A 17,294-nucleotide genomic window follows, 5' to 3' on the forward strand; every position below is an offset into this window, starting at 1 on the left:
ATGCAACAGAAATACGGTGTTCAGTTAACATACCAGCAGGCATATAGGGCGAGAGAAGTTGGTCTTGAAATAGTTCGCGGCAACCCTGCAGAGTCATACAACTTGCTCCCTAAATACTCTCACGTACTAACTACAGCGAATGAGAGTACAGTCACTCACCTCGAGCAGGATGGAGATGGTAATTTCTTGTACTATTTTGTAGCACTCGGATCTTCCATCAAGGGGTTTATGCAGTACATTCGGCCTGTCATTACTGTAGATGGTACTCATCTGAAGTGACTATATCATGGAAGCATGTTCGTGGCAACATGTCTTAATGGTAACAATCAATTGTATCCGTTAGCCATTGGGATCATGGATTCAGAAAACAATGATGCTTGGGAATGGTTTATGATGAAGTTACACGGAGTGATTGGTGATAGACCTGAGTTGGTAATTATCTCTGATCAATGCACTGCCATAAAGAGAGCCGTTCTTAAAGTATTTCACAATGCAACTCATGGCGTTTGTTTTTACCACGTCAAAGGTAACATTAAGTCACAATTTAAAATGTCCAAAGCTCTTTGGGATGAATTTGAGCCCGCCTTTATTAATGCAGCAAAAGCATATGGCCACGAGGAATTTAAGAGACAACTTGAAGGGTTGTGGATGATCCACTCGGGTGCGGCTGATTACTTAGAAAATAATGTCAGTATGTGTAATTTGGCAAGGTCTCAGTTTGAAGGTAGGAGGTACATCATTCTTACCACCAACATCGCGGAGAGTGTTAATGCTTTCATGAGGGAACCTCGAAAATTTCCTGTTACTCATCTTGTTGATCACTTTAGGAAAACATTGCAGCAATGGTTTTATGATAGAAAAATTGTGGCTGAATCAATGACTACTCGGCTAACAACATGGGCGGATGAAATAGTCACTGAGAGGAGAACTATAGCTGAAAGAATGATAGTTCGGCCGGTGTCTCCGCATCGCTTTCAAGTTATAGGCGGTGGGCTTAAGAAAGGGTTGGTTGACTTGCAAAAGAGAACTTGCTCCTGCAGAGTGTTTCAGCTTGATCAGCTTGTGTGTGCTCATGCAATTGCGGCGTGTCTAACACACCGGGTGGATTTTATTAACCTTTGCTCGGACTTTTACACTACAGAATCGTTGGCGATGGCTTATGCACAACCAGTGGAGCCAGTTGGTGATGTGACTGATTGGGAAGTTCCAGATGAAATTCAGGAGATGCAAGTATACCCACCAGTTGAGGCACCACTACCTGCCCGTCGTAAAAAGCTCAGAATACCCTCGGCTGGTGAGGACGTTGACCGGCGGACTGTAAGATGCGGCCGGTGTCATGAACTAGGCCATAATCGTAAGCGATGTAAGAATCCTATTGCGTCGACTCGAAGTTAGTTGTATTTTGTGTGTTATTCGTTGGTTAAAACTATTATTGTTTTTGTGTTTCGTTGGTTAAAACTGTTATTGTTTTTTGTATTTCGTTGGTTAAAATTGTTATTGTTTTTTGTGTATTGTACACTTATATTTCATAAAACTTTATTTTATTTTAAAGTTCAAAATGTGAGGCATTAAAATTATATAAACTTAAGTGCGCAAATTAAAAAAAAAATTCAAATTTCAACATTAAAATTACTACATAGGTCTACAATATAATATCGTCATTAAATATATCAACTGCAATCTTCTTTTTAAAGTACTCGACATGACTAGCGTTAAACTCCAATCTAAGCCCGAACATTAAATACATCGTAACCATCAATACGAAAACACCGCAATCGCCAGTTCCGGGCTCTTGTTGCGGCGCACTCTTAACTGCGATAACTTTCCACGGGTCTTCACTCCGCAACTCAGATAAGATATTGTAGAAGCCAACATATTCCAACCATCGAGGGAATATAACTTCAAGTGGCTTGAATTTCAACTTGTACCTTTTGTACGACAGGGCCTGTCGCACCAAAAAACTAGTGCGACAGCGTGCCGCGCATGGGCGCGCGCGCGCGCCTTGCCCCCCTCCCTCTCCACCCCCAAAATTAAGCGCAATCACTCCAAAATCGAAAACAATACTCCCAAACACCACCAACCACCACAAACATCACCACCACCACTATTATTCTCAAGCTATAACTATTATTATTCTAAAATCTCATTTTAAATTAATGAAAATAAGAAAAATGACTAACCTAGGTTTTGTTGAAGGTTGTAGATCGTAGATCGGATGCCGGTGAGAGATGGAGCCGCCGCCGACGAGGGTTGATGTCACCGCCGATGATGGGAGTTGGATCGGTTTGGGAGAGATGAGTGAAAGGGAGTGTTGGGGGAGAGATGAAGGAGGAGTATTTTGGTCTTAAATGTTGTTTTATGGCTAATATTAATAGAAATATTTTTGGGGGATTAAGATGAAAAAAAGCAAATTTTTTTTGATTATTACTGTAAATTTCCCTACATGACTTCTGATGCACTTATTGTTATCCACATTATGCCATCTGACGAAATATTCAAATAAATAAATAAATGTGCAATGGGAAATGAATAGTGTCCTCATCTTTTAAACCTTATATCTTCTTTAGAACATATACTGTTGTCGGGATGTTACTCTCCACGTTACTTTTGCAGACACTCCCAAAAAATAGATATAAAAAATTCATATTATTCTTTAAATAGTTAAAAATTAATCAATTAAATCATTTTTAATACACACACATAACCGTTCTATTATCTTTCACTACTAAAGTTATTTATACACAATTTTTTTTTCTTGAAAGGGCTTTTACATAAATTTAATTCGACTTTGTACCATTATAAAGTAGATGTACCAAACACCCAAAGAATAATTTAAGTTAACCTATTTTTTTTCCTCATACAAAATTAAATGTTTCCAAATGATCTATTGTTATTGCTTTTTATTACTACGATTGTTAATCTTTAGAGTATTACAAGTATAAACCCGTGAGGGGTGTCACGTTTTGAATAGGTTTGTATTAATTTTGAAACTACATTTGAAATACCTCTCAACTTTCGGTGTCTCTAATCAATGGCTCAACAAAAAGAATGACGCTCAGCTCCACGATGCTCCACCGGCATGCCATCTGCCTTTGCCGCATGACATCTAGCTCCACCACCACCCCACCTCGTAACACCGTTGCCGTGCCTACCCTTCACCACCTGAATGATCAAGTTTCAGGTTTAGTTTTTGAATTCGGGTTTGATTTCTGATTTTTTTTATAATATAAAATCAATGTTAGTAGTAATTGAATTGGCCGCTAAGTGATGTTTCTGTTCAAGAATTTTTGTAGAATCAGTGTTATATTTGCTGCAATTTTATCATCAAGCTGAAACTCTGCAATCTTGACCACGTTGTTTGGAGTGGATGAAGCACCAGAATGTAATGGTAGATGTTATAAAAAGAGTGGACTTGACAAGAGCATTTTCTATGATATTAGACGCAATCAAGATATTTAATTTAGCATACCAATTATTGGTGGATTCTTTGATTCTTTTCTTTAGTTATAGTATCCAATGCTCATAGTTTTTTTTAATAGGAAATGCGACTGTCAAGTTAATTTGTCTCATGTTCAATTTGCTTAGAATTTCCGTACTTTGGGATCTTAATTTTGTATATCTAGTTGTCTATGATCTTTGCCAATTTTTCTTTTCTCTTTCTATGTTATTTTTCATTTTCATTTAAGCTTGAAACCTTTGCAAAAGACTACCTGGTTCTACTTCCCTTAGGGACTTGAGATGGTGAGTTTAGGCAAGCCACCTCATCTTGTGGATTGAGGGGACTTTATAGTAACTTTTTCTTTGACGTATTTGCATCAAACGAATGCCAATGCTCATAATAATAATAATAATAATAATAATAATAATAATAATAATAATAATAATAATAATCATAATAATTTTCTATTGCTTCCTAATCTTACAAATGATTGCTCCATTTTCCAGTTTGGTGGGTAGAAGCATCTATTTGTGGGGTTCAATAGCACAATGTCCATTGGTTTACGAGGCCAAACTAATCCTTTTGGACATCTAGCTGATCAATTGTCGATTCAAATTGACTCAGAACTCTCGCAGTCGAATTTTCAATCAACAAAATACTCCTTGTTAGCTTATTCATGTGGACATCTCCATACAAGATTTGGAAAGAATTTGAAGCGACATCGTTGCATGGATGATAATTTTCTATCAAAAATGTTTTTCAATCTTATGTAACTATTACATACTGTAGTATGTATGAACTTTTGTAATGTCATCTTAAGGTGACTGTTGAATGAATATTGTATATATGCTTTTAACTATTTATTTATGTTGTAATATTTTTTAGAGGTTGTTTCAATTAAATTTTTGCTTCGATATTTATTTCACAAGGTATATACTTAGGAAATATTGAAAAATAAATATTATTCTTCAAAAGATTGTAGACTTTATTAGTTTTACTTTTACATGTGTTTCATGAAGAATTATGATAGTTTTTTAATATTTATACTAAAAAAATTGATGCTAAAATTTTTAAATTCAAGACTTCTATAATTAATATTTTTCTAAGCACTTAAAATATTGTGTTTTAAATATATAATTTAAATTAATCACCAAAAAACATTAACACATTACAGTGCATCAACAAACATAATATTAATAAAAGTTAATAAAGTACATTGCATCACCAAATGCTGTAGAATATTATATTATAATATATTACTAATACAATACAACATAATACATAGCCAAACGCATCCTGATGTCATTAATTAGTCCAAAGAATTTGTATAATTAAATAAATTTTTGCAATGCCTCCTGTAGGATATGTTTCCCATCTTTGTAATTAAAAAATATAAAAAAGAATATAACGACTTTCAAACACTACAACCATATTTATTTTTGTTGTTGTTATTATATTATTATTCTTTTTGGAGACGATTATCATTTTTATTTATTTATTGTTGTTGTTGTTATTATTATTATTATTCCACATATTCATCATTTAATAATAATAATAATAATAATATATCATCATCATCATCATCATCATCATCATCATCATCATCATCATCATCATCATCATCATCATCATCATCACTTCTCCACCTCCTTCTCTAATCTCTACACATGGTTGATCTTAGACCTTAGTGGTCGGCAGTTCAATGCATCAAACTAGCGACAATTCTCTTTGCATGCTTAAGATAACGTTTTAATACTTAAATTTTCCATGCAATTCAACAATTAATTAATTAAATACAAAAATCGAAGCAAAATCGGTTTCTTTCTTATTTTAATTAAGTAGCTAAGTTGAAGTACCTAGATGTGCAATGAACTTGGATCATATAATAACAAGCCCCATCGAATTCTTTATCGTTTTTCTTTAATGAATTTAATTATTAATCGTGTTAATAATGCAATTGGTTACCATAAAACTTTCATAAAAAAAAAATGGAAATTAAAACTATTAAACTACCATTCATTCATCTATTTGACAGTTAAAGTAACAGTTGAAGGAGACAAATCCCCGAAGAGGCAACGTGTGGCTCCAGATCACTAAGTTGCCAAGAATCTTGTTTGTCTAATTTTGTTTACTAGATTGATATTTTTGGGGGTTTGTATCTGTGGCACATTCAATTTTTCTTAGAAATTTTGGTTCATTGTATCTTGATTACTTTAATTACAAAGTTTGATTTCACATGTTTAATTATATTCGTTAGTATTTATAAGGAGGAATATGAAAATTATATTTTAATTGATGTGACATAAGATGTGTCGTTCATTGACACGTGATAACAATTATCATATTAATATTAGAATAAAATTATTTTTTACTTAATATGTGATACGCCGCATGTGAATGTCATATTTCAACTAAAAAAATTATTGATTAAAAAAATATATTAAATAAGTGAGTTTGACGAAGATTACTAGAGACTAAATTATCTTTTATAAACTCGATCAAGTAGTTTTCAAATGACTTCTGCCATTCATATTTGGATTCTAATAGAGGTAGGGGCTAAAAAGAATTAATTTAAACTTTACGCACCTATTTATTTTTAAATAAGACCGAGTCTATTTTATTTGTAATTATTTTATTTATGAAAAAGAGTAAAGTCATCATGGTACAACAAAAGAAAAATATATTTACGCATTGAGGGCAAGTTGATCTGCTAAACTAGATTGAATTTTGACCTGAATGGTATTTAATATAATTTACCATTAGATTGAAATATAAATTTAATTTTCATTATATGATAGTAAACGGAATAATTAATTTTTATAATTAACAATAATAGACATTTTACAAATTATTGAAATCTTATAATAATAACAAATATCGTTGAATGATACATCAGATGTCAGCGCTTCCATTAGTCGGGCTGTCCTTGCTATCAATGTTTACGATGTTTATAATTTGCAACTTATTTTATTCCTTTGAAATTAGTGGTAAAATTATTATAACATTATTTTTTTTTTACTTAATTTTCTAGATTAGTTCTTGTGAAATGACATGACATGAAACGCCGTACATAAGAGAAAGACTTAAAAAGTCTACATCAATTTGATTACGGCTAATATCCGTTTTAGTGCTTAAAGAAAAATTGTTAGTGATAATGATGGCGCATGATACCTTCACAGGAAATAATTCAAGTGCCACTACTGAAATTAATATATCTATATAAAAGAATCAAATGAAAAAATTATTATTAATTTTTTTTCATAATTATTGGGAAGATTTTAAGAGATTTAAAATCATTTATAAGCGTTAACTTTTTCACCAGGAGAAGTTGATGATTCCCATTTAAATTCATTAACCTCAGAAGTTGAATGCAGAATATTTGGTTACTACTTGCTTAGCATGGACGCGTGTACAAAATCCCAGTTGCCACGTCACAACACAGCCGATGTACGGAACAAATTTCCCAGCATAGATTCGATTCAGTCTTATGTTATATCCGACGTGTCTGTTCGGACGAGGGCAGTAGAGTAATTTCCTATCATAATGGACTTCATGTTGTCCAACGTGGATTGGGCAATGATACTCCGTTGCGGCGGTTTCCTTCACGTTTCTGATTTTCATTTTTCAGTTAAATTTTTATTAATCAATTTGATAATTTTTCCATTTTTACAGCCTATGGATTTTTATTTTTTTTTCATTTGAAAAAACATATATTAAAATTTATAAGATAAATGGGGTTGTTGAGTTTTTTACTGGGAATCTTTGGTTTCGGAATTGGAATTCCAATTGGTTTTTTAATTGCTTTTTTCATATTCGTACACTCTGATGCCACAGAGATTAAGGAAAATATTTTTTCCACTTTATCTTTTACCCCCTCTTTTTTTTTTACAATCTTCTATGCTTCATTGTTTTATCATTTTGCGGTCACATGAATGTTAATATTCTCAATGATCATTTATTTGATATTTATGTTTTTGTTTAGTGGTTATAAATATGAGTATCGATCTTGTCTAGAGATCTTAAATTTTAGTCGAAAAAATTATTAAATTATATGACTTAATAGTTTTTACGGACTTTAACAAGTCTAAGATCTTAGATTAGAACATTTTTTTGTAGATCATTATGATACATTGTTTGATCACAGTTGTTAGATGGATGCTAAGTGCCTTTGTTAATGGTTAGTTAATAATAGGGACAATTTAATATATATATGAATACTTAGTGACTTGATATTTAGAAGTAAAATTTAAAATCCTATATTTTGCAGGATCCAATAATTCGACCAAATGATCATGAGTTTGATACAAGCTCTGTGCTTGATGTTTTTCCCGAAATACCATTGTGGGTGAAGCACCCAGATTATGACCGGGTGAGTAATTAATCAGATTGTACTTGGTTGCACTCCATCGTAATATAATAGCTAGTCTTGAAGTCTCTCAATGCAAATGATATTACTTATGTGCTTGTGCAGATCGATTGGCTCAACAAGTTTGTATCCGATTTGTGGCCTTACCTTGATAAGGTAATCAGAAGTTTATGCACTTAGCTGTACATATGACTATAGAGCTAGATTGGTTAAGGCTTGAGTTTTATTGTTGTTTCAGGCAATATGTAGTACTGCAAGAAGCAATCTGGAGCCTATATTTGCAGAGTACATTGGCAAGTATTGCATAAGATCAATAGATTTTAAGACTCTGACTCTTGGAACTCTGCCTCCTATAATTCATGGTAATTAAAGTATATTTCCTAATTACATTTGTCCAGTGTCGTATAAGTTGTGTTTTCTCGGAATCAACATTTAAGCAGACTTATTGTCACCATGACTCACAAAATATATTCGGTTTTGAGATTGGATTCATGAAAATGACAGGTATTAAGGTATGCGAAACCAATGAAAATGAACTGATACTTGAGCCTGCGGTTAGATGGGCAGGAAATCCTAACATAACCTTGGCGTTGAAATTCTTCTCTCTGCAAATCACAGTACAGGTGAGCTTCTAAACAAATATCCTTAAGTCATCGCAACATTTTTAATAGGGTTTTCAGAGGACTTATTTTAAAAAATGGAAGTTCTTTCATCATGGTTTTAATGGCTTTGACACAACTTCTTTTCTTTATTGGCATTATATGTAAGTCAACTTGTCTTTGCTGATTCAACTCTTAGTTTTATTTTTCCTCTTCTTCTTTTTATATATCATGACATCAACTTAGGTCAAGTAATCAACTGGGATTCACTAGTGTCACTTTCTTATGCTTATAAGTATTAAGGATCGGATAAGGCTTCTCTCTTTAAAAAGTTTGTCATGCTTGCTTCCAGCTGTTGGATGTACAAATCCGTGCAGCGCCTCGGATAGTTTTGAAACCTCTTGTGCCTGCATTCCCTTGTTTTGCTGGCATAGCCGTATCTCTGATGGAGAAGGTAAGTAAGTGTTGGTGCAAAACATTAACAAACACAACAGATGCTCTTTTATCTTATGCACACATTGGATGAATATTTGTTAATTTATATATTTATGCAGCCAGAAGTTGACTTTGGATTGAAGTTAGTTGGAGGTGATATGATGGCAATTCCAGGCTGATACCAATTTATTCAGGTGATATTTGTTCCTCTGTCTGTTTATGGCTTTGGTTAGAGCACCTGTTGTTACAATATTTGGAATGATTTGCCTTCATTTTATCTATTTGTTTGGTGAGATCACAAACTTTTGGCACACTAATGAATTCACTAATGACAACACAACGACTGTATAAGTTAAGACTTTAATTTCTAAGTAATCTATTGGGAATTGTTTAATGTATATTGAGCTTTTGGTTGACCTTTGGCAAACCAGCTAATGTGAATGCAACACAATTATATAATAGAGAGCACGTTTTTAACTACTAATTCAATCTTAACTAGAAAATAATGAGGAATCCCACCTACTCGTCTACTTTGTTTAATTTTCAGTTGACTTTTTCTGAATGACCTCCAAATTTCTAGTCAAATTATTTAATACTTATCATTGCTTCACAAGATAAGCCAGGTTCAATATACGGTTCTTCACTTAATCATGAGAAGATATCAAGAAAATGCTTGAATGAATTGAGGGTAACATCTGAATTTTAATCACTATTTACAAACTAAATTTGGAACTCAATACGAATATACCTAAACATTCAGTAGTTTCAGTCAGACCTCTGCCATTTTCAGGAAAAAGCTTCCGAATGTCCAAGATGGCATTTGGTGCAAACTGCTACTGAGTTTTTTTTCAAAGTATTAATTATCACAATGCCAGATGGAAAACAAGATATTGTATCTTCAAAACTCTTGGCTGTAGCAAACTGCTTTTGCTTTGTTTATTAAATTCTTGCATCCTGCAAGTTTGCATCAATATGAATGCTTGCACTATTTTTGCATTTATTCTGAAGAACCTCTTGTCATATTTAATTGAACCTGGAAAAATCAGTTACTCTTACCTGAGGCATTTAGAATCTTTCCTGGGCTACCTTAATCTAATTATTAGTCGGTTGCACTGCAGGAAACTATAAGAAATCAAATTTCTGCCCTCTATCTCTGGCCTCAAACTCTTGAAATTCCAATTCTTGATGGTTCATTGTAAGTTTATATTCATATGAATGCAACTAAGGATGAATGATTCAAGTATCAAATATTAATGTGTACTCGAAGTCTTAATCCCTACCTTAATATAATTTTACCTGCAGTAGGAGTTATTACATTTTTCGTTAATTCTTTCTCATGTCCGCAGAGGGGCCATTAAGAAGCCTGTAGGCATACTTCATGTAAAGGTTATTCGGGCAATAAGACTATTAAAGATGGATATATTTGGAGCTTCGGATCCCTATGTTCAACTCAGCTTAAGTGGGGAAAGGATTCCAGCAAAGAAGACTTCTGTTAAGATGAAGACTTTGAACCCTGAATGGAAAAGGTTTTGTATTTCTTTTGGTAATCGAGTCGTTTCCTGAATTTCTGAATCATAAGATCTCCTCATAGCTACTACTTAAAAGGAAATTATTATTTCCATTCAAGGTGGTTTAAAGAGAAGAATATTTGAATTAGAAATTTGGCAGCATCGCCATTGACTCTGTGGATTTTGCCGTCTTATCCAGGATGGTTTTTGTTAATAACTTGTAATGCAAGTTAAGATTTTTAAGTTTATGGTTTCACAGGTTGGAACACATGACAAATTGGGAATGCAAGTTGTTCCACTGAGATCACTTACTCCAAATGAGACTAAAGAATTAACTCTTGATTTGGTCAAGAACACAAATCCTAACGATCCTCAGGACAAGAAGTGTAGAGGGCAACTTGTGGTAGAGTTGACATGTAGTCTTTTCAGAGAAGAGAGTAAAAGACTTAGTGGTCCTTTAGACAGATTTGAGAGGAAAGAAAGTGAAGTTGGAAAGGCAACTGAGTATGTTTACTTAGGTTCCGGATTGTTATTGGTGACAGTTGAGGGAGCTAAGGATCTTGAGGGGAAGCATCACAACAATCCTTATGCTGTGGTCATATGTAGAGGAGAACAGAAGAAAACCAAGGTGCCCTTCAAGATTATGAGTGTCTAACTTGGTGTAGATCGCGTTGTTGATATATTAATTCTCAAGTTTTAATGTGTTTTTGTCCAGATGATCAAGAAATGCCGGGATCCAATTTGGAACGAAGAATTCCAGTTTGATTTCGAAGAGGCTCCTTTAAAGGAGAAGATCCACATTGAAGTCAAAAGCAAACGGAGAGGTTTAAGACTCCGATCAAAGGTTGGTATAAACTCGTGATTTTGTTTCTCTTCAGGTTAACAATGCCTGCTTGTATTAGTTCATAATGAATCTGCATTCTGTGAATTTTTCCGGTGTATTTAGGAGTCACTAGGATACGTGGATATAAACCTGCACGATGTACTCCACAATGGACGATTAAAAGAGAAGTACCATTTGATTAATTCAAAAAATGGAGCTGTTCAAGTTGAGATTAAATGGAAGGCCATTTGAGAAGTATCAAGTGCCAAGCTTCATTGTTGTGTGCTGTTAAATTAATCAGTTCTTGATCATCAAGGAGATTTGCTTTTCTAAGGAATCAAAATTTACAGTTTAGGATGTGTTTCCCCAAAGAAGGTTGTTTGGGAGTGATATATATAATAAAGCTGTTGTTAGTAGCTTCGTACCGGAAGCAAATAATATGAATTCTAGTATAAGAATCGATAGTATATATGACAAAACTTGAATCTACAGAGAAGCATAGAACGAAAAGTATCAAGTGAGACTCACAACTAATACTCTTTTTGGTGCCCCCAGCTCCACTGTATTGTATTCTCGGATTTTTTTTTTGAAATTAGTTATTAAAAGGGTTGATAATGATTAACAATACTTCACCACAAGAGGTGTAAAATATAAGGCCACATACGACTCAAAAGTACACAATTTTTTTTTAATAGAAAGTAAACCTTTTATTCCAACTGAACAACATTATCAAATACATTATGCACATCTGCTGGAATTGTTCCAATCCAGACAGCAGCTGAAACATTCCTTAAAGCAAATTTAGTTAAGGTATGGGTATAAGCATTACAGATTCTAGGGACAAAATAGAATTGGATATTTTGAAACTTTTTTTTTTTTTTTTTACTTTGGATATCTGAAATTATCTAGTAGATCTCTGTTCCGCTACCCTTAGTGTTGTTAATTTGCTCAGCCACTTCTTTGCAATTAGTTTCCACAATCAAACTAGATATGGCTGTGTTTTTTGCCACTTGCAAACCCCATTGGATGGCTTCTGCTTTTGCAAAACTAACACTTTCCCTTAATTGAGCTTGCTTAATTCTTACAGTTATTACCTTTCCATCTGAACCTCTGATAACTGCTCCCAAAACTATCTTTTGGTGTTTGCTGTTTATAGCTGCATCTACATTAAGCTTTAAAACATTTTCTTGGGGAGGTTTCCATCTTTGTTGATTTCCTCTTCTACCATTGTTTACATAAGTTGTTCCTGATTTCCTCACTCTTTGATAAGCCTCCAAGACCAATTCTGCTTTAGCTATTGAAACCCTTGGATCTACCTTCTTCCCTTGAAAGATGAATTTATTTCTTGCAGACCATATCACCCAACAGTAAACCACCATAAGCTATGCTTCCACTCTCCTTGACTTGGAGCACATTTCTTGGACAATATTGGAAATATCTTGATTTGATCATTATAGAGCTGAAGTGTGAAAAGAGCTAGATCCCAAATCTTCTTTACTGCTTTGCATTTTAATAGAACGTGGCTTATAGTTTCCGCTTCCTTCTTGCATCTTTGATTGATTGGTTATTATAGCCTCTTCATTCTCCAAAGATTTTCAGCAATCGCCAGAATGTTTTTTGTAACCCTCCACATGAAAATCTTAATCTTCTCAGGTAAATCAAGCATCCAAAAGAATTTCCATTGTCTAGAACTGCTGTCTGAGCTACTAGGCTCATTAGGGAATTTGAGGTTAAGTGTTAGTTGATAGCCACTTTTCATAGAATACTTCCCTCTCTTATCAAAGTGCACAACACTTTATCTTCTTGACTTCTTGACTTCTTGGTAGAGGAATTTGAAAACTTGCTTCAACATTTTCATTCATAAAATGTTGCTCCAGCTTATCTGCTCTCCACTTGTTTTCAGCATCAATCAGTTTAGCCACAACAGTCTCAACTGATAAATTTTGAGGTGATATTGGCTTGAAAGTAACTGGTCTTAGGATCCAATTGTCTTTGTATACAAGAACCTTCCTCCCATCTCCGATTCTCTATCTCACCCCTTTCTTGATTACTTATCTTCCCCATAAGATGCTTTTCCATATAAAAGAAGGATTAGAGACTGCCTTTGCATTCCAAAAGGTGGAACTTTTGTAGTATCTAGCTTACATCACTCTTGCCCTTGAGGGATTGGGAAACCGAAGTAATCTCCACCCTTGCTCCTTAAGGCTCAGTTGAAACTAGTGAGATTCCTAAAACCTAGCCCTCATATACTTTTTTATTTGCTTAGGCTATCTCACCTTGACCAATGAATCCCATGTCTATCTTTCTTAGATCCCCACCAAAACTTTGCAATTGCCTTTTGGATGTCTTCACATAAACCCTTAGGGAGCTTGAACACACTCACGACGTAAGTTGGCACTACTTGTGCTATTACTTTGATGAGAATCTCTTTCCTACCATTAGAGAATAACTTGTGATGCCAACTTAAATTCTATCATAAGCTTTGCTAATGTCTAGTTTTAAAGCCACTAAGCCATTTCTTTTTCCTTTGCGGTGTCTAATCATATAGAGGATTCATAGCCAATAATAAAATTGTCTGTAATAAGCCTATTGATATGAATACACTCTAGTTTGGGGAAATAATATGAGTCAAGATCGGTTTCAGCCTATTGGCTATTGCCTTAACTATAATTTTATACATCACATTGCAAAGACTAATAGGTCTAAATTCAGTGACTTTCCTAGACTTCTCGATCTTAGAAATAAGAGCAATAAAAGTATGATTGAGGGAGTCTAAGATACCTTGCTGATTTAAGATGTGTTGACAAGTTTTAATAACCCCACTGCCAACTGTTTGCCAATGCTTCTAGAAAAAAAAGCAGGTAGACCATCTGGCCCCAGAGCTTTTGTAGGACACATTTATGATAAAACGTTTGTTATGTCTTCAGAAGTGAATGATTCCTCCAAGTAAGCGTTCATCTGTGGAGTAACCTTTGGCAGCATCCCTTTTAGAGCTTCTTTAATCTGATTCTGACTTGGCCTAGATGAAGTGAAAAGCTGCTGAAAATATTTGCAAAACTTCATTTCTATTCCTTATTGATCATCAATTTATTGCCCTTGTTTCCCAAATTTTGTTCTTTCTCTTCCTAGCGAATGCTTTGGAGTGAAAGAACTTAGTATTTTTATCCTTTTCTTTTAGCTAATCTGCTCTCGATTTCTGCTTCAAATACATTTCTTCATTGATCAGCATGTTGCTTATTTAATTTTCTAGCTTCTTGATTTCTTCTTTTTCCACTGCTTGAGTTGGTTTCTGTTTTTCCTTTTTCAATTGCTCTATTAATTCATCTTGCTCCATTTTTTTGCTTTCAAATTCCTTTTTGCTCTAAATCTTGAGCTGAGCTAAGGATCTTTTTGCAACCCTTTGAAACTGTTGCACTGGACTCTCATACATTCTTTCACTAAAATTTTCCCATTCACCCCTCACAATATTGCTACAGGCCTTATACGAGCTCCATATATCCTCATAGTGGTCTCTGGGGAAGATCTTTTCTTATAATTCAAATTTTTACATATTTCTTTAACTTAAAAAATGATTGGGAAGTGATTTACGGCCTAGCTCACCAAATTTGTTGCTGGGAGATTTTGAAAACTTTTGCTCAAATCTTTGCTGTATAAGAATCTGTCTAGTCTTTCCTCGATATGGTTAACTCCAAATCTCCTATTTGACCACGTGTATTTGTGCCATTTATAACCCATATCCATCAAATTACAAGCTTGGATGGTCTCCCTAAATTCAGTCACCATGTTAATACTTTAGTCGTTTCCCTCCAATTTCTCATGTAAATAAAGTATTTTACTGAAGTCACCAAAACAACACCAAGTATGTGAGTAGAGCTCTGCTAACCTTTTCAGCAATGACCATGTATGATGTTGTAGATTTTATAGAGGAAGGAGGAAAAATTCTCTTATTCAATTCCTTAAAAAATAGAGAAAACAAACTACTTAAATAGGGAAAAACAAATTATTAATCCTGTACTTAGGAACTAACTTATCTCATCCCTAAATCTTAGGATTTTATCCAAATCTCTAACAAACAGATCCTAATCAATTACTTCTAATTTATCGACACCCGCCTCAAGTTGGTGCAAATATATTTGTCATGCCCAACTTGCTAACTTGAACTTCAAATGGCTGTCTCAGCAAGCCTTTAGTTAAAACATCTGCAACTTGCTATGTGGTAGGTACAAATGGAGTACAAATTATTCCTTCTTCAAGCTTTTATGTTATAAAGTGTTTGTCAAACTCAACATGTTTCGTCCTGTCGTATAGAACATGATTATGAACAACGCTGATAGCTGCCTTGTTATCACAATACAACTTTATAGGCAAACTCACTGGCCTCTTAAGCTCTTCTAGAACCCTTTTTAGCCAAAGAATCTCACATACTCCTTGCGCCATTGATATGAATTCAGACTCAGCACTACTTCTAGGAATAATATTCTGCTTCTTGCTTCTCCAAGTGATTAAATTGCCCCATAGAAATGTACAATACCTCGAAGTTGACCTTCTATCAGTGATTGAACCTGCCCAATTAGCATCAGTATACACCTCAATTCCCCTATTCTCATTTTTCTTGAAGAAGAGTCATTTTCCTGGTGTACTTTTCAGATAACGAAGGATTTGGTATACAGCTTCAAGATGTTCTTTATATGGAGAATGCATAAATTGGCTTACCATGCTTACAACGAAAGCAATGTATGGACGAGTATGTGACAAGTAAATTAGTCTCCCAACTAGTATTTAATATCTCCCCTTGTCTACTGGAACACCATTTTTTACTTCCTCAAGCTTAGAGTTGGCTTCTATTGGAGTGTTAGAAGGTTTGCAACCACTTATCTCAATTTCTTTCAAGAGATCAAGAATATACTTCCGTTGTGAGACAACAATGCCATTCTTTGACCTTGTCACTTCCATTTCAGGAAAGTATTTTAGTTGGCCTAAATCTTTAATCTCAAACTCCTTGGCTAGGTTTTGTTTTAATCTGCTCATTTCTATTATATCATCTCCAGTTAAAATTACATAGACAATAAGAACATAAATTTTATCTTTAATATATCTCTTTGTGAAAAGAGTATGATTAGATTGTCCTTGATCATATCCTTAGCTTTTAACAAAATTTGTGAACCTCTTAAACCAAGCTCTAGGAGACTGTTTAAGGCTGTATAAAGACCTTTTTAGCTTATATACCTTGGTTCCAAATTTCTCATTAAAACTAGGTGGAGGCTCCATATAGACTTCCTCCTTTAAGTCCCCATTCAAAAAAGTATTCTTCATATCTAACTGATTCACAGCACAAGATATATAAGAGGAAAAAAGCTGCGAATTACTGGTCATATGATCAGTAGCATCTGAATCTTATATCCAGTAGCCATGAGACTTTGTATAAGATAGGGTTGCAATGAAAGAATTACCTGACTGTGTTAGAGAACAAGATGGGTTAGATTTTCCTAAAAATTGGGACTGAAACATTTTATATAGATGCTCTATCTGTTCCTTGGTAAAAGGAAGAGACTTTGAGGATGATTGTTGCCCTAGATATGTGCTGCTAGCTTGAAATACGTGGACATCTCCCCCTAACTTGGTGTCGCTGCCTTTTTTCTTTGGTTTCCCGTGCAACTTCTAGCAACTTTCTCGAGTATGCCACGACTTTTGACAATGGTCACACCAGGGCTTCTGCTTTCCCCCTGAGTCTGTACCTCGGGCCACAAGAGCATATTATTCACTATCTATTTTTGGTTCATCGTTATTCTTTAACATCACTTGTCGTCGTGCTTCTTCTCTGCGCATTTCTGAGAAAACCTCTCTTATAGTTGGCAAAGGTTTTTTCCCTAGCATATATCCTTGAACCTCATTAAGTTCTTTGTTCAAACCATCCAAGAAAACAAATACCGAACCTCTTTCAACTTTCTTTTTGTATCGAGCACTGTCATTAGGATTTTCTCATTATTCATCTTCAAACAAGTCTAATTCCTGCCAAAAAGCCATCATATCATTATAATAAGCTGTTATCTCACGATTACCTAGCTGCATCTTCCATATACAGGTATTTAATTCATACAATTGTGATTGATTTTCCAAATCTGAG

General features: G+C 34.3%; 1 protein-coding gene, 1 long non-coding RNA gene and 1 pseudogene across 2 annotated transcripts; all 3 read left to right on the forward strand.

Moving 5' to 3' along the window:
• On the forward strand, positions 1 to 1,395 carry LOC107177482 (uncharacterized). The gene is made up of 2 exons (XM_015531340.2): positions 1 to 262; positions 344 to 1,395. Exons 1-2 carry the CDS (start codon positions 1 to 3, stop codon positions 1,393 to 1,395), a joined length of 1,314 nt encoding a protein of 437 aa, XP_015386826.2.
• A 1,072-nt stretch (positions 1,396 to 2,467) lies between these two features.
• Positions 2,468 to 3,630, forward strand: LOC112498559 (uncharacterized). Its single transcript, XR_003065858.2, has 2 exons — positions 2,468 to 3,181; positions 3,294 to 3,630. It is a non-coding gene; the product is annotated as an uncharacterized LOC112498559 (long non-coding RNA).
• Positions 3,631 to 7,682: 4,052 nt separating this feature from the next.
• On the forward strand, positions 7,683 to 11,677 carry LOC102621202 (synaptotagmin-3-like; annotated as a pseudogene).
• The last annotated feature ends 5,617 nt before the right edge of the window (positions 11,678 to 17,294 follow it).

This window comes from Citrus sinensis, chromosome 6, assembly GCF_022201045.2.
Source record: "Citrus sinensis cultivar Valencia sweet orange chromosome 6, DVS_A1.0, whole genome shotgun sequence".
Classification (NCBI taxonomy): Eukaryota; Viridiplantae; Streptophyta; class Magnoliopsida; order Sapindales; family Rutaceae; genus Citrus; species Citrus sinensis.

What these genes read in the sequence shown, in the direction of transcription:
- LOC107177482 (XM_015531340.2), top strand. Translation starts at nt 1, where the DNA reads ATGCAACAGAAATACGGTGTTCAGTTAACATACCAGCAGGCATATAGG. An exon ending in GCCTGTCATTACTGTAGATG is followed by an intron (nt 263 to 343) that starts GTACTCATCTGA and finishes TGTATCCGTTAG; the next exon opens with CCATTGGGATCATGGATTCA.